The sequence below is a fragment of the Arvicanthis niloticus genome, chromosome 1 (genome assembly GCF_011762505.2).
Source record: "Arvicanthis niloticus isolate mArvNil1 chromosome 1, mArvNil1.pat.X, whole genome shotgun sequence".
Classification (NCBI taxonomy): Eukaryota; Metazoa; Chordata; class Mammalia; order Rodentia; family Muridae; genus Arvicanthis; species Arvicanthis niloticus.
This window is the reverse complement of record NC_047658.1, coordinates 80,001,835-80,019,938: the sequence shown is the minus strand read 5'-3', so window position 1 is coordinate 80,019,938 and position 18,104 is coordinate 80,001,835. Positions and strand designations below refer to the sequence as shown.

The following is an 18,104-nucleotide window of genomic DNA, read 5'->3' as shown; positions in this document are numbered from 1 at the left end:
TCCTAGATCGTCTTTCTTCTGTCCTTAGCTCTACGACAGACTCCTACTTACATGACAAACCCCCATACCATTCGCCCTCTTTCAGGAGCATTTCCAGACGACCCCAGCCCCCAGCCAGTTAGTCCTTTGTTTTCCTATATTCCTGCATACTGAGGTGCACACCCCTCTCACAGCACTTGCCTTCTTAATGACTGAGGTGGGTTGGTGCTTTGCTGATCATTAACTATGCAGCAGGTAGCACTCAAGGACTCCACAGCAAGTCTGGATTTAATCCTAACAGTTCCTCTACAAGTAGATACACTACTAATCCTATTTGACAGAGAAAAGTACAGATGGTAAAGCAGCCTAGCGAACTATGGAAAGATTTATAGGTACCTAGATAAGCCTTTAGGGCATAGTATTAGCTCAATAACACCCATCTTGTGAATTATTAAATATGTAGGTGAATAAGGAAGTAATTGCACTCCTATCTCCATTATAGAAAGCTCAGGTGAGAACTTTTTTTTAATGACAAAATCTCATGTAGTCCAGGCTCACCCTGGATTCCTGATTCTCCTGCCTCCACCTCCCTAATACTAGGATTATAGGCATGGGAAGCCATACATAACTTGAGAACTGCTTCTTTTTTATATAATTTAAATGTATTATTCTTATCGTGTGTAGGGGGATGCATGTCGTGAAATGTGTGTGGAGGTCAGAAGGTATCTATGGAAGCTTCTTTCACTTTCATGAGAGTTTTAGGGATTGAACTCAGGTCGCCAGCCTTGCATGACAAGAGCTGTTATCCACGGATCCATCTCAGCATCTCTCCTGCAGTGGTTTTTTGAATGTCAGTGTCTTGTGTAGCTCAGGCTGGCTGCAAACACTGTGTAGAAGGTAGATTAACCCTCTTTACTGTTGGACGCCTAGCTACAAACACCTGCTGCTGGGGCAAACCGAGAGAGCCCAAGCCCTAGCCTGGTACTCACTGGCTTACCCAAGACAGCTGTGGCTCCCAGCTGCCCACCTCCCGTTCCCTATGTATCACCTGCCAGCTGAAGAGAACACTATTCTCTTAAGTTGCCCCTAGCATTACATAAGTGTATGGATTTGGTAGTGTGACAACTCCATACCAAATTAAATATTGCAAGCTCATTTGGGTCTGGCATACGACCTACCCACCTGGATGTCACATCTGAGCCAGGTGTGGCCCTAGTACCAAGGTGGTATTAATCTCAATAGAGTTCATATGGTTTGATCCTTGGCTCACCCCATTCTTATCCAGAGCCGCACCCAGGAAACAAGTTATGGAGTGCCTAATGAAACCCTCATAAATATTAATAGGTCATAAACAACTATCTGAGGTTAAATTATGCAATGCACACTGTGTCCGTGCTCTGGAGACCTGCTAGGTCACTCTTCATTGCAGCTCTTCTCCTCCTAGAAGATCCCAGTGCCCCTGCCACTGCCACCAGCACATGCAGCACCTGGAATTGGGAGGGCTGATAAGCCTAGATCAACTCCAGATGGTATTGGATTATGTTCCTGTCAATACGGAGAAGGGGTCCAGACAAATGGCATTTGTTCCTACTCATGCCTGTGGCTGACTGGGAGCTTTAATTAAGCCCAGCATTCAACACACCTGCATTATCTGGACTAGCATTTATGATCAGCCATATGTTTGCTAAGGTCTAGTATTTCTTATCTGGACAATGCTGAGCATAAACTATTATGTCAAAGAAAACAAACACTCTGTGTGAACAAGTCAGTGTCTGTCACGTAGGAGGGCAGGTGGGACCCATCTCTTGTGGTTTGGCTTGACTCGTGAGAAGTACAGCAGCACAGCCTCTTAGAGCTGAGTATTCCATCCCCCATGCATGAGTCTGGTATGGGAGGGCCTAAGCAGAAATAAAGTAACCAGTAAAACTGTGTTTGTCTGCCCTCCCACAGCCCTGGGAAACTGCTCCACCTTCATGTCAACTATGTGAAGCTTGGAAGGGCCATCCATTACAGTAACCAGCTTTCCTGGATTGGATCATTAAAAATCCAGAGGCGGGCCAGTCAAAAACTCACTATTAAACTGCAGGAGAAAGATGTACCTTTTGGATCACAGATCTGCAGAGATGGGACTCAGACATCTCAAGAGGAGAGAAACCCACTCACGGTGTAGGGGAATGGAGCAAAATATCCAACATGGATGGAAGGGGAGGGGATGGAAAAGACACATGGTAGACCATGCTGTCTCCATGACTGCTTTCTTTGCTGGCTTGACTGGTTGGAGCTGGATCTCTGAGCTCACAGAGTCTTAGTTTAAACAGCCAGGGCATTCTCAGACTCTTCCACTCCTCAGCACAGGCTGCTTTTGTGAGATAGGCTCTTGCAAATTTGAAAGCCTCCATTTCTCCTCACAAACCAGGCATAACAATTCATCGAGTGCAGAGTAGGTCCTGCATAGCATCACTAACTAAAGTTGTCCTCGTTTCCTTTGTATCTCAAGTACCCACAGTGATCTGTCAGCCACAAGGTGTGAGGACTCTGCTACTTCAGGCCACTAGAGCTTACAAAATAGGACTGGCTCGATAAGCCAGGCCACTCCCTGGCTGATGCTTTCTCAGAGCCAGGCATGGTAGTGCATGCCAGTAAGCTTAGCAATCAGGATATGGATGCAGAAGATCAGCAGTTCCAGGCCAGACATAGTGGGTTTGGCTAGCCTGGGCTACATGAGACCCCATCTCAAAACAAAAGACGCCATGCTGGCCAACGTTCCTTTAATGCTATGCTGGCTAACTCCCTCAGAAGGCTCACCTTTGGATCAGCCATCCAGGCAATGCTACTTCCTAATAAAACAGTTCTGCTAGACAACTGTAATCTTAGTTCTGAAACAAGGGGATTGCCATGAGTTCAAAGCAGCCTGGGGTAACAGTTCTAAAAAATCCTCCATGAGAGAGTGTGTCAAATAGTGACTACACAACTTCCATGATACCCTCCTTATGATTTTCTTGGGGGTGCAGAGACCATACACAGAATCCCTTTAAAAAGAAAGCCACCATATGCAATGACTAAAAAAGGTAACTCTGACATTCCCCTGGCCGATTCCCAGGAAGCCATGAACCAGGAAATTACAACTCTGAAGGGAGGAATTGGTGGGAGTGGCACTCAGGGCATCTTTGTCTTCTCTCCTTTCCTTTGCTGCTCTGGTACCCTCTGCTTGAGGCTAGAGCATGGCAAGTTATTGGATTAGCATGGGGGTGGGGGAAGTGGGCAGCCTCTCTTCTTAGAGCTTAAGTGCATATGGTTTTAGTACAGTTGGAACCCTTTCTGTCCTCTGCACACTGGGCTCAGGAGCTTGGCAGCTGCCTCCCTGGGGCAATGGAAAGCAGCCATATCCCACGGTGGCCTCAGCCACTCCCCATCACCAAAACAAAAACATAACAGGCTCCATTGCCATGGAGAGTTCAATCCTCTTGTTCTGAGATTGGCACAGAATAGAATTCCGTGGGCTCTGCTGAACTACCTCCTGAGAGGTCTAAATGCGGTGCATTCAACGTTATCCTAAACACACAGCCTGGACCTGGACCAGCAATAGTTCTCTAGGGCCAGCAATGAATATCACCTTTGGCAGCTTGTCAGGTGCTGGCATGTCAGAGATGATGTCAGAGATGTGATGCTCTGGGCCCTAGGTTTACCAATGTTGCCAACTGTAGACTACAGGGGACACAACCAGTATATGGAGAATTAACTACAGGTATGCTCCTGAGCATGGATATGGATCCTGGGGAAAGGCAAAGAGATGTTAAGAAAAGACCAGAGAACGATCTCGCAGACCCAACTCTCCCTATCAGGGAGTCAGACTGGGGAGGTAGTTTGGTGAACGCCCAGCTTGCTGCATGGACAGAGGATGTGAGCTCCAATCCCAGCACCTATATAGAATCTAGGCATGGAGACAGACAGCTGTAAGCCCAGCACTGAGGGGACAGAGACAGGTGGGTCCTAGGGGATTACTGGCTATCCAGTATAGCTGAGATGGTACGCTCTGGGCGTTAGGGGAAGACCCTGCCTTAAGAGAATAATGTGGAGAGCAGTAGAAGAAGATGCCTGAAGTTGGCCCCTAGCCTCCTCATCTGCACACACAGGTTAAGTGCACCCACCTTTTCCCACTCCTCACACAACAACAACAACAAATGGACAAAAGTCTTTCCAAAATGTTTGCTCCCAGTAGAGAACCACTTAAGTGACACCGCTTACATAACGTGGTACCTGAGCTGTGGAATCACACAGAGCCAACCAGCATGCCTTCTAGAAGTATGAACCCAGGTAAAACAATTGCTTTCTACATCCAGACAGCTCTAGTCCAAAGACTGACTGCAGGTGTTCTGTGAGCTCACAGACAAAAGATACCTTGTACACAGAAGTTGCTCAATAAACAGCAGGGCCCACAGGTGGTAAGCAGGGTTGTAGAGATGGGAAGGAGGGTGACATTTGCTTCACTCCCTCCATTTTGTTTTAATTGCCTCCCTTGGGGATGGTACAAAGGGGTAGCTGTGGCCAAACAATAGGATTGGCTTCAAGGCAGTCCTTCCAGACAATGGGAACCTTCCCCTGAGAAACACAATACAACACCCACACAGACAAGAACAATAGCTCCCTGTCCCTTGAGGGTGAGGAGCATCCACAGGGTCCCCTTTACCTTAGTGTTCGAGCAGGCTTTCCCTCGCTTGTACTCCTTGTGGGAGCCTCTCTTATCCAGTTTGTGCCACAGGGCTTTGGCCTTCCAGGTGTTCACCTTGGACTTGAGCTGGGAGTAGAAGTTTCTATGGTCCAGCGGATCTAGGTCCAGGAGGCAGGTAAGGATGTTGAAGGCCTGGAGGGTCCCTTTGCATGTGGTAGCTTGCACAAAGTTCTCAAAGACCTGGCTGGCCTGCGCCTGCTTCTCATCTTCATTCTCTCCCATGGTTCAGGAGCTGTGTGGAACAGTGGTGTGGAGGGGTCAGCAGGAGTCAGCATAAAGGGCTGGATAAGTACCACAGCTGCAAGGGAAGCCATTGACAGGTGAGCCTTATATCCTTTAAGGGTCTAAAGGGCAGAACTCCATCCCTCATGCTCACCACTCCACATGGACCATATTTGGAGATGGTCCAAAGTACCTTCTAGCCTGGCATGCCGCCTTGCTGGCAACCTTTCTCCTCAGCCCCCACTCCCTTTCTTGGCTGGAGAACTGCAGATTGCACAAAGCTATATAAATATACTCCAGAGAATGTCAACAGGAGCTAGGCAATCACGCTACAAGTCAGATGGCTCTGGAAAGAGTGAGTAAGAAAAGGAAAAGGCCAGGAAGAATTTATGGCCCTGTGTACCATTCTTGGTGATGAGAATTGATTAACATGGGTTCTACATAGCTATAATTATGTCAGTGCACGGGTTAAATAGAAAACCAAAAACCCACGGCCCATCTACCTCCAGGCTCTACGATCCTCTTTACTGATTACCCTGGGATAAGACTTTCTCCTACCCAGGTGTCAAAAGGCAACCTCTCATAACCCCTGTTTCTGGAATCTGCCAGAAGCACACCATCTACCTCAGTCAGACAACCAAAAGACAGACTTGCAGGCATTCTCTCTAGCAAAGTAGCCCATTCTTTGCTACTTTGGTCAAGACCAAGCAGGGAGCTGTTTAAATGAGGGCCTGTGTTGACGTAAGGGAGACACTCAATGGGGCATTCATTCACGTTTATGGAGGGCACATCTGGATCGGAGGTTGGTTTCAAAATACCCAAAGCAGTCAGGAGGCTGTGTGTCTTTTCCCCTAATCTCTGATTCATCCGCAACAGTTTCTGGTGCCTTGGCTAGCATCAGCATCACCCTGGTTGCTGGGAACAGAGATAGTGGATACAGAGATAGACCCCATCTGAGGAAAAGAACAGAACAGTGGACAGAGGAGCACTTGTAGCATCTGGACAAAGAGTGTGGGGATGCTCAGAGAAGTAGGTGTCCCACTGGGCCTCGAGAAGTCCCCAGGAGATACCAAATTGCTTCTATTATAAGAAGGAGGAGGGTTCCAGTACAGATGGGGGAGTGGGCATTATGGACCATGGAGACACTTCAGAGACATGAGTCTGGAAAGAGGGGGTATAGTTACAGAAACAACAAAGTCAAAGCATTAGCAGTACAAGCTTTCTGCAAAAATGGTAGGTTAGGAGTTCTCAGATACATCATGGAGTGTCCCCTCCAGGCCAAGGCTCATGTGGGAGTCTGTCCTCCCTACTGCACCCCTAAGAGTTTCCACTGTGCCTGGCACCATGCTCACATGGAGATTAATCCCCATGCCTATACAAGGTCTTATCAGTTTGCATGCATTGACCAGGCCCATCCTTCAGGAGGGCCCACCTGGCTACCCTGATCCATGCCACCCATGAAGATACAGAGGCAGAGAGGACTGGCGACAATAGTTCGACACCTGGTTTAGAGGAGCCATGAATTCCTTCCCTTGTGCTCTCACAGCTCCTCTAAGATCCCCGGCACTTGCTTGGCATCTCTGACATCAACACTGCGGCCTCCCATGTCTCATCTTTCTCGGCATGTCACACTTGCCACCCAGAAAGCACCAACAGAAAGCAGGACTCATCTTGGTCTCTGAGTGCGTGCACATTCCCAGACTATCTATCTTTGGAACCAGAGCAGTGTGCCATTGACTGACGAGGGGGGTGGGGGAGCTGGAAGATAGGCAATGCTCCCAGGATTCTTTATGCAACCCCACAATCTCTCCTGAGGATGAGGTGGGGTCACCTTGGAGCTATAGGAGCAAGGATGCAAAGCCCTCTCACTGCCTCATGACCTCACATAAGCCACTCAGGCCCAGGAAGTACTGGGCATGTGTGTTAAGGTATGAAATTCGTGTAATACCTACTGCCTCCAAACCCACTTTCACTCCCAGCATCTTGTCTAGAATCTAAAATTGCATACCGTTGGCAAGTATCAAGCCAGATCTGTCTCCCAGGCGCCAATTTACAAACTGGAAGAACTCGTCTCCTCCCTCCTGAAACCACTTAAATCTTGTACTTCAGTATAGGACAAGCAAAGGCGCTGAGGGTCTGGGGGTGTGAGAGTTCCCAGAACTGGCTCTTATCTAGGGTTTGATAAGAAATGGGGAGGTAAAGAGCTCATGGAGGAGTTAAGTTTGGCCTTGGATACGAACCTTACTGTACCAGCGTGAACATGCCTCCCCAGATCTAAACAGTCTCCACTTCTTAAAAGACTGCATTGCCAAGCCACACCAGTTCAAGATGGCATTGTCGCATGGTGGGTAGCCATCTTTGTGGGAACATCAGATCATTTATTGAGTCAGGGAAACCAGGACTTGCTAACTGTGTGATATGAGACAGCTCATCTTGGTCACCTCAGTTTTCTCATCTGTAAAATGTTGACAATACTTCCCACAACATAGAGTTACAAGAGAGACGAGCAATCAGGTTTGGGAAGTTCTTAGTAGTGTTTGCTGGCCTTGTAATTAGCACTAGTCTTTCAATGGCTCAAACATCAAACTAAAAGAAGCACAAGCCATGGCTTAGACTGGCTTCCTAAAGCATTTGCCTAGCATGCCCAGATGCTGGGTTTGAGCCCCAGAACTGACCAAACAAAAACAAAAGCAAAACAAAAAAAAAAAAAAAAAAAAAAAAAAAAAAACCCGAAAAACAAAAATCCCAAACACTGCTAGACTATTTTTCTATGTCAAATTACATATACCTTAAAACTAGAGGACAAAGCACATCCAAGTAATATCAGCTCTTGGGAAGCAAAAGTATATCACATGTGTTAGGCCAGCCTGGGCTACATAGGAAGACCCTGTCTTAGACAAAAAACAAACAAAAACTCTAGAGCATCAGTTCAGAAGATTTAGGTCTGAGCTTGATTCTTAGTCATTTAGTCCTGAACAAACCACTGAACTTGTGAGTTTTAATTTCCCCATATGTCAAGGGGGACTCTCCCTCAGGGAGTTTTGATAGTAAACTGATAATAACACTGCGTACATACAAGCAGTGTTGGCCAGGGAGTCTGAACTTTAAGTTTCCATTTATTAGAGATTTGGGGGTTCATGACCTTTGGAGAATACTCTTCCCAGCTCCAAACAACAGAGGTTCAAACTGTGAAAGGAGAGCTGAGCTGAGCACGGTGGCCCAAGCCCGTAAGCCCAGTGCTTTCCTGTTAGAAGCAGAACGGTTAGGCAGGAGTTCAAGATAACCATCAGCTACCGAGTGAGGGCCAGGTCAGCCTGGGCTCCACAAGACCACAGAGTCTGAAAAACAAGAAGAATACATCAACCAGAAGCTCCTGGGTAGCTGGTTCTTGGTTGCCTGCCCTTTTTAACCACCACCCAGATGTTGCCTCTCTAGAGTTTGAGACGTAATAGAAATAGAACCGACCAGCTAGAAATATGCAGGGTTTTGCATTTTCTGGGAAGAAACAAGATGTGATGTGTCATTTCCAAGAATAGCCTGAAGTAGTTTGGGCTTTGTTGACTGAGTCCCTTATTTGTGGTTTTCCAGCTTTCCTGCCTATGTGACTTCATGAGTCACAAAGACATTCCCTTCCCTGCCTCTGACCATCAAAAATGAGCACTCAGAGCCCTGCATTGCAGGTGACAGTATAGTGATGGACTCAGCTCACAGCATATGGGAGACAAGGTCAAGGTTGCACAGAGACCCTGAGCACCTTCTCAATATAGGTGATGGCGACTCCTGAGCCCAGGTTGGCCTGTGTATTTATACCTAGAACTTCACTCCCTATATGTCCTCTGAGCCTCACCACCTAACTCATGGTCAGTATGATACTATGACAATGTCTTAGGGGAAAAGATGGGGCTCCTGAAAACTTATATAGGCCCGGGGAGGGACATGGGTAGCCATGTTCAGGAGAGACACTCAACCCTGCACTGTACCCTCAGGCCCCCCACACAAGATCTGTTTCAAGGTCACTGCAACCTAAGAGCAAAACCCTCGTGTCATTTTCATGCCAACCTGCCCTCTCCATCTCTCAGTTCTGCTACAGCAAGGAGTCTAGGGAGCGGGACAGGGGTTGTCTCAGCAATGACAAGGATGTAGTTCTGTAATCAGTGTAGACAGGAAAAGACCACCAACCTATTCATATCCTATACTGTGGAAAATCAGTCATGGCTACCTGAACCTCTAAGCTGAAACAAAAGCCAGCCAGGGAAACAGTTCCCTCTGGGCTAGGCTTCAGTGGAGCCCTGCAAGGAGAGAAAGCCCTAGTCCGAAGCTTACCTGAAACCTTAACTTCCTGTCTGGCCCTTTGTCTCTCAGGGTACTATGCTGTCAACATGAACCAGGAGCATCTCCAAACCAGACCTGGTAGCACAGGCCTATAAGTGTAGCTACTCAAGAAGCTAGGCCAGGAGGGTGACAGTTTTGGAGTCCATCTGGGCTATAGAGTCAGTTCCTGGCCAGCTTGAGCAGTTTAGTAAGACCCTGTCTTCAGGTGAAAAGAGGACTGGGGAGCTAGCTCAGTGAAAGAATTTCTAGCATGAGTGAGGACCTGTGTTCAGCTCCAGTTCTGAAGGGAAAAACAGAACAGAGATAGACAGGGATCGAAGGGCCATCTGTGTCTCCATGTCTGTGTTCTGTGTCCATCAGGTACTCCCCGTCTTAGTCACTTCCACAGGAGGATATGGAAGGCATCGCCTCCTTGGCCTCCTTCCTGCACCTGGCCTCAGAGATCTCAGTCGGCCCCTGAGAGAGGCACTGTCCAGCCAGAGCTCTCTTTGCTCCCTGATCTTCACCTAGAGCTCACTCCCAGGACACAGAAGCCCTTAACTACTTACCCTGCCAGGAACCTCTCTAGAAAGGGATCATGGGAAAGACACCCAGGGATGTGCTCTGACATTACCAACCAGACCCCAGCTGCAATGGGGCTGGGGTAACTGGTCACCCCTTGCCCTAGGTAAGCATCGGAGGATATTCTAGTCCATTGATGGAGGTCCTGCCCTTCCCTTCCCACTCCTGCCCCATGATCTCTGCCACTTATTTGTTTTGGGTCCTCCAGCCCCCTTCCTCCCTCTTCAGTGGTGCCTGTGGTCAGGTTTGAAGTAGCCTCACACTTTACTACTACCTGGCCTCCTCCCACTACTCTCTTGAGCCGCACACGATGCCAGGCACCAGGATGACCCATGGAGTCAGTTCTCGGTCCACACTCTCCAGGGTCTTACTACCCACCTATGCTCTAAATCAGGAGATAACTACACACCAGGAGGTGGCAAGGAGAGGGAACAACTAGCTGGAATTGTCTGAGGCCACTACCTGCCAGGTTCCTTCATCTAGGAGTCCTGGCAATAAACCTGTATGTTGTTTTCTCTCTCTGTCTCTCTCTCTAAAAAAAAAAAAAAAAAAAAAAAAAAAAAAAAAAAAAAAAAAAACTTCTTTCAAACGTGTCCATGTCTGTATAACGTAACTATAACTTTGTCATTTGTGGTAGCTATTTAACATGCGTTTGTGTATCTGTGGGAGTGAGTGCATCTATGGGCATTCACATGTGTGTATGTATATGTGTACACACACATATGCATATATATGGTACATGTATATATTTAATTTTTTTCTACAAAAATTTCTGAAAACAGCCCCCCTCATCTCCAGTTAGTACTGCTAAACTTCTTTTTATGGCCTCCTAAGAAAATCCCCAAGTGAGGAGGATTAAGCTTCAATCATTGCCTGCCTCTTGGCCTCAGCCTTGCTGGGATATTTAATGCTACCCAGTTCACACCCATATCCTCAGTCATCTGCCTGTGGTTGACAGGGAAAATGGAGGTTCCAGGATAAGTAGCCTCATCAGAGTCACATGGGCAGATACAAAGCAGGCTGTGAGGGGAGCCCAGCCCCATTCATATGTCACCCATGCTCTCAGCCACCATGGATGGATGCCATGTAACAGAAATAGCATGTGTACTTGCTCATGTCTTTCCAACACTCCCTAATTACACTGGTTAAATTGTGAAGCCCGTGATGTTCTTGGGCATGGCTTTCCGAGTTATAGCATCCTGAACAAGGAAGGATTAGTGAGTCTATCTAGTTCCCAAATTTTCTACATAACACATGCACAGTTTAAGTAACTCCCTCCTGTTGACATGCCCCAAATCCAGAAATATCTTTCCCTGGCTTGCCTTACTTAGCATAAGGGGTGGCCTTCTGCACCTTGTTTCCCCAGCTATGCTCAGTGCTGGATATTTTTCAGGTCTCAGCCATCAGTGCCCACCTGGGTCACAGCCTCAGCTGTTTCCTCCAGTAAAGAAACTGCAATCCTGCAAGAAGCCCTGCTTGTGAAAGGACTAGTGAGGCTCAAATATCAGTAAGTAAGCTCCCTCCCAGCATGTCTACTTCCTGGACCACAAAGCCCCTGAGACCAGTGTGGCAGAGGCCCTTCCAAAGATTCACATCCTTAGCCAGGCATGGTAGTTCATACCTGCAATGACTATACTCCAAAGGCTAAGAGAGGAGATTGCCACAAGTTCAAAGCCAGCCTCAGGTACATAGGGAGTTCTAGACCAGATGGAGCTATATATAACAAGACACTTTCTCAAATAATCTAAAAACTAACAATAACAACAAGAGCAATAAAAACCTAAAGGGTCATGTCCTTCCATGGCAGCATGGAATTCATTCCCATTCCTAAGACAGTGTGGGCTCCGCCTCATGCCAGACTTTGCCACTCTTGGTTAGGCAGCAGCCCTGAGCGCATCTTCAAGCTGTAACCCTTGTCCCCCTAGCCCCCTCTCCTCCAGACACATCTCACTCCAGGGGCTTCCCCAAATGAGTTAGGGCCCTCCCACAGAATTTCCACAGCACCCCATATCCATCTTGACTCCAGTCAGTTCCCATATTGACATGTTTTGCTCCCTGCTTCCAGTACAAGGCTCTCTCTACACTGTTTGTGGCACAGGAAAGAAAGAGTGAGTGTCCACTCTCTGAGAAGATGATTGTTGGCATTTAATGAGCATCAGTGAAGTCACAGGCAATGTGCTAGCAGCTTCAATGTGTACTGAAGTAGTTAATTATTGTAACAAACTACGGCATTGTTAGATACTCAAGCCCATTTTTCAAAGGATTAAAAGTCAGCAGCTTACCAAAGGTCACAGGCCTGAGTCGGCAAGCATTCATGGGAGGCCCCATAGCCAAGTTCAAAAGCATCTTCTTAGGTACCATTCCCATAATGCTCCTACACAGAGCACGTAGAACCACAGGTACACAGTCTACCTTGCCCACCAAGTCAAAAACTGGCTTTCCTGTAGACCTAGGATGCATGATGTTCCATAATCCCTGCCCCCATCCTTTCTTCATCAGCTCTAATATGCCAGGATCTGGGGTAAGGAGATCTCAATGAAGAATCAAAAGAGAACAGTGACTAACACATCCACAAACATTCAGTTGAGGGTGACAGTTTAGTGATGGTGGGCATGGCAGAGACAAGCTAGCTGAACTCCAGCCTGGTGGCTCCTTCCTCCTGGGCTGCTTCTTGCAGCTATGGGAATGGTGGTGACCAGGTATATCCTTAAGGAGGATGAGCAGAGGGACTTTCAGCCCTTTGAGGACTGACCCATAAGTGCCCCCACTTTATCCCAAGATCCTGTTTGCTTTTCTTTCTCTCCCAGAACACCACGGCTCTGGGAACTACATGGTAAGGTAGTTTGAAGCCAGAGAGAAAGAAGTCAGCTCCTTTTGCATGCCCACTTGGAAAAAAAAAACCTTTATGATCAGAATATGTTTTAGTCTTCACATGTATAAAAACAAACAAGCAAACAAACCAAACTTGTAATTTTGAAGCCATTGAACATAGGAGTTTGTCTGCCAGGCAGAAAGTAATACCTTAATAAATACATAGGTATCAGTGGGCATTTACATTTGACCTGTGTCATGAGCAAGCATTCCCTCCAACAAGAATGCTGATCACATGGGAACCTATACCCCTCTTATGCCACCATGTGTTGGCATGCTTTGAATCTGAAATGTTCCCACTGGCTTGTGGCTTGAGTGCTTGTTCCTTGAGTGTGCTATTTTAGGATTTTGCAGAACACTGAAGAGCTGAGGGCCTGACTGATAGAACTAAGTCACTAAGAGTGAGTCTTTGAAGGTTATTCCCAGACTGTGATCCTGCTCTTTCTGCTTCCTGGTCCCCTATGACATGAATGCCACTGTCACATGTTCTCACCACCACAGACTAAGTCTTTCATCCCCACTCTGTCTCTCCACTTCTCAAGTATAAGCTATGATAAAAACCTTTTGAGGGGCCTGGGGAGATGGCACAGCAGTTAATAACACTGACTGTTCTTCCAGAGGACCTAGGTTCAATTCCCAGCACCCACATGACAACTCCCAACTCCAAGATCTGACACATAGGCATTCACGTGTGAAAGCAGGCAAAACTAAAATAAAACAAAAACCACCAATGCATATATAAATAAAAATAAATTATTTTTTAAAAAAAACCTTTGCGATCATGAGACAAAAAATGACTCTCTCCTCTCTTGAATTGTTTTTGCTAGGTACTTTTTGCCACAGAGATATTAAAATAGATAATTTGCCTATAAACCACAATTATAATCCACATGGTAAAAGATCCCTAAAAGTGCAGTAGTGACACACTCCTATCTTGGCAGTAACCAACAGCTCTCTAATGGGATGTAAGGCCAGCTCAGTATGTGGGAAATTATGCCTGGTACTAGAAATCTAGCCAACCATCTGGGGCTAGTGAGAACATGGCTCGTAGGATGAACCAATCACCACCACTTCACTTAATCAACATAATTCCTAGCTACATTCTAAAACGTATCCTTATATCCACAGGTAAGTACAGTCCTCACTCCTCATCAAAGAAGCATCTCTTTGCAACAGACAGAGACCATCACAGGAAACCACAACAAGTCAAAATGCAGAGATCAACTGATTATGGGCTACCTAGCCATGATGGATATATCTCAACACAACTCTTACACCTAAGGTTCAAGGAGCATCTTGGAAAATGGGGGGTGGGGGCAGAGGGAGATTGTAAGGGCCAGAGGACCAAGAAGTGGGTTATGAGACTGTGTCTATTAGAAATGACAGGGAAGCTATAGTCATGACACCACAACAATATGTCTGCCTAAACAAGACCTGAACATCGACACCACCAATAGACATGCTGCTATGGAAGAAGGAAATTTTACAGGATCTCACCCCGACACATAAGAACTGCAGGCAGCTAAAGACTTCGGAGAGAGAAGGAATTAGTATTCTCCAGGGATGAGCCCCTAACTGCTTCCCTGACAACAAGTGGCCAGCTCTGAAATCATTGGCACACAAGCAATATCAAATGGACTCAGCAAGTTGTATTTCTCTATATATGTATATTTGTATGTACAATAATAATCAAGAAAAAGAGACTATCAATTTGAGAGGGAGGAGGGGCGTGGGGGGTTAGTGGGAGGAGGCATGAGAGGAGTTGGAAAGAGGAAAGAAAATATGTGTAAATTTTATATATTATATAAATATATTGTAAATATATTTAATATTAAAATTACTATTAAATATATTATAGATATAAATATATATTTAAATGAAAAGTTATATAATTAAAATATTTTTAAAAGAAAATAAATAATATATAGGTCAACTTCCAATAACAATCTATTCTGCCATTTTATAGCTAACCTTGTATCAGGACCTGATACCTTAAAAAAGTTATTTGAACCCCAGAAATAAATCCTCCTACTTTCTCTTAAAAACCCATGTCCTTTTCCCATTTGAAAATGGCATACAGCAGGGTGCTGAGATAGACAGCCTCATTCATTCCTTTAGTTTCAATGATCCCCCAACTACTGAACTCCCAAGTCCCTACAAGCCTGTGTGACAGATCAAAAGAAATGTGGGTCTCTGAGTCACTCAACTCTCCCTTGAGCAAGTCACAAACAATACTGAATTCCTGTGAAAATTAAGAGACTTCTTGCAGTGTCTGGTTACCCTGCCATGCCTGGTACATGTCATTGTAGACACCAGGCCTGGGGGTGTCTCTCCCCTCCAGAGACCAGGCATTTTTTCAAGGGCACTGGGGACAGCCTTCTGTGGCTGGTGGATACTTTCTATTTCAGCTTCTGCCCAGCCCCACTGCAAAGTTACCTCCCAGGTGAATCTTTACATTTGGCTTGCTGAAGTTAGGCCTTGGGAATGAGAATCCCATCCTCGGTTTGAAGGTGTGTGGGGATGCTGGAGGAGAGGGTCAGGTACCCACACCTGTTTACAGAGTGTGCAGCACCATGTTTAGAAGTGTCAGGGTGACCAGAGTCAGGCTCCCTCTGCCTAGTCACTGATTCTTGGCATCTGATGGTCTGTCCTACCAAGCTCCCTGAGTTTAGAAGAATGTGCCACCGCACTGAATCTCCCACTTCCTCCAAAGATTCATTGCACGTGTACTGGGTTGCCTTCTGATTTGTGAATTTATCATTATTGAGACACTCCTCCAACTATGGCCAAACTCAATCCCTGTTAGACCTAACCTTTCTTTTCCTGGAGAGACCAAGTTATATCCTCCCCTTTCCATTTCACAGCCTCTGTTCCCTTTCATGGTCACTTCCTCATGTCCTTTTATCCCTCCCCCACACGTTCTGGTTTTTGCTCCCACTCCATGAACCAGGCCCCCTGTCACCACCCACTCTCTACTTCTAAGGACACTTATCCGGCCTTATCTTGCTCGTCTGTCTGTGATTTCCATCTTTGGTAAAGTCCTCTCTCTCAACTGCCTTTAAGAGAGAAAGTTCTGACCCTTGCTCTCCAGGACCTCAACCCTGCTATCCTGCAAATGGCTGCATCCCAGTGACTCACTAGTGAGAACTGTCTCCTGCTTGCCCTATAGAAACCTCTAGTGTGGTCTGTTTGCCTCAAGTTCACCTGCACCTGTCTCCTGTCTACACTGGCCCCTGGTGCTACATCCTTTGAGCCAATGATCTTGGCTCTTTTCCCTCATCCTGCAGAGCTGGCCAGCTGAGTCCTGTTCCTCACTGGAACCCTCAAAGTCCCCTCACCAATACCTTTTCTGTGTCTAGATTCACTTTCCACCAAGCTCCCAGCCCAGATCTCAAACTGTTGCTGGGGAGATCTAGCAGAAATGCAGAAGACTTAGCCCTGCCACTGTTTGTTGCATATTGCAACCCATGATGCTTTGCTGCCTGAGAAGTTTCAGCTGTAAAGATAAACAGGGTGAACACCAATGTCTAGTAGAGCTGAACGAAGCCCGCCAGCATGGTTCAGCTCCTGCCTGTCCCTGTGGTTTCAGCCCTCATCAGTACCCAGCCCCTGTTCCCTAACATAAGGAATCCTCTTGCTTCTACCCTCAGGTCCTACTGGTGCAGCCCCCTCTGTCTGCAGTTCTCACCCCTACTCTCGGTCACTGGGTAAATCCCAGTTGTTATAGCTTAGGTGTAAAATTCCTTCAAAGGCTTACGTTTGAACACTGAGCCTCCTATGAGTGATATGGTTTCAGAAGGTTATGGAACCTCTAGGAATTGGGTCTAGCTGAAGAAAGTGAGTCATATGGGGTGGAAAGAACTTCATTCCTATAGCCTGGCTTCACTTCCTCCTCCATCCCTCTGTTTCCTGGTCCACTGATATGAATAAGCAGCTGCTGTAAGTTTCCATAGCTATAGAGACACCCAACACCATGCCTCCCACCACCACCACGATAGACTGTACTCTCCTGAACCATTAGCCAACTTGAACCTCTTTTCCCTTAACTAACTCCTTATCAGGCATTTGGTCATAGCGTTGAGAAAAGCAACTAACTCACCAGCAGAGGCAATGGAGCATCATGGGTTACAGTGTGAACTCCGGAGTCAGGCAGACTGGTGGCAAATCCTAAGTCACCATTTACTAGGTGTCTGAGCCAGGATGAGTTGCCTAATCTCTTTGAACCTCAGTTTTCTCATCTATAAAATGGGGATAATAACAGCCCTGCCATGCTGGGCTCAAGGATCAAGCACAATGATGCCTGACCAGGTAGTATTCTTAGCAGCACTGTTCTTTGAAGACTACTTTGCCCTCCGTTTTCTCCTTCCCCATACTGTGCCCTGTGGAGTTTCACAGGGTTGTTTCCCACACATGATTGCATTGATCTACTGAGGCCAAAGGCTGCCTGTTTCAGTGCCTGGCATCTGTGCCTCTGGCAGTACTAGATGCTTGATAAAAACTGTAAGGAGAATATCAAACCAGAAGCCTCCCATGACTTTCAGAGTATTCAGCAGCTTAGAGAATGACTGGAAAGGAGCTGAGAGTCCCCACACCTTTGGTGGCCCCCCACGTTCTCCCCCGTACCACTACCATTATGTAGCACCTTCTCCTTTATCAGACTTGGTTCCTGAAGTCCCTTGTCTCACTCTGCAGCAGCCTAGTCAGCATTCCCATCAGGCCTCTGCTTGCCTCTCTTTTCCTGCCCCGCAGAGTCTACCCATGGCACTGGTTACAGGTCTACTAGGTACCTTGTCCTGTGGAAGCCACATGCTTAAGAGCTGCAGCAAAAGTGGCCACCATGATGCATGGCCACAGAGCTGTGTGATGAGGGCCTGACTCCTAGCTGGCTCTGAGGAGAGGGCTGGAGCGCTCAGAGGCAAATGTTCCCTGGTCTGCTCCCCTTTCTTCCCTCTGTACTCTTCTACCTTCTCAACACTGTGCCAGAGTCACCACAGCTGGTAGTCACCACAGCACAGCAGATTCTCCATGGAATGACCCAAAATTAGCATCTGAGGCCACTCCCAAACAGAATCTCAGAGGCTGAGGGTCCTGGAGGTGAAATGCTTTTAACTCTCTAAGGAATTCTGCTGACCAACTAGGGTTGAAGACCAGCAGCCACACTGAGTTCCACCATCTCCTTTACTGAGAACCTAGACAGTGCCAGAACCACAGTGGGCTACCAGGTGAACAGGACACACCCTACTCTCTCTTCTGAAGGCCCAGCTGGGCAGGGAAGAACCATACAGGGCAGAGACCAAGCTGCTGGATCTTCCTTTACTCTGGAATTTATTGCACCTCTGAGTGTTCATCATCTTGTCTGGGTAACTCATATGGAAACACCTTAAGGGAAAGGTAGATGCTCTCGGTGTCT

At 46.9% G+C, this 18,104-nt stretch overlaps 1 protein-coding gene across 23 annotated transcripts in view; it reads right to left on the bottom strand.

Moving 5' to 3' along the window:
• Window positions 1–18,104, bottom strand: part of Mical2 (microtubule associated monooxygenase, calponin and LIM domain containing 2) — a 189,827-nt gene that overhangs the window by 140,741 nt on the left and 30,982 nt on the right. For 20 of the 23 annotated variants that reach the window (XR_013112772.1, XM_034505078.2, XM_076940964.1 and 17 more), the window contains one exon: window positions 4,667–5,006. The exons of 1 other annotated variant lie outside the window; for it this stretch is intronic. Coding sequence is in view for 21 of the 22 variants with exons in the window: in XM_034505078.2 (XP_034360969.2) it covers window positions 4,667–4,930 (264 nt within the window). In the remaining variant the exon portion in view is untranslated. The remainder of the gene's footprint in view (window positions 1–4,666; window positions 5,007–18,104) is intronic. 2 more of the 23 variants (XM_076940966.1, XM_034505085.2) reach the window with 1 other exon arrangement.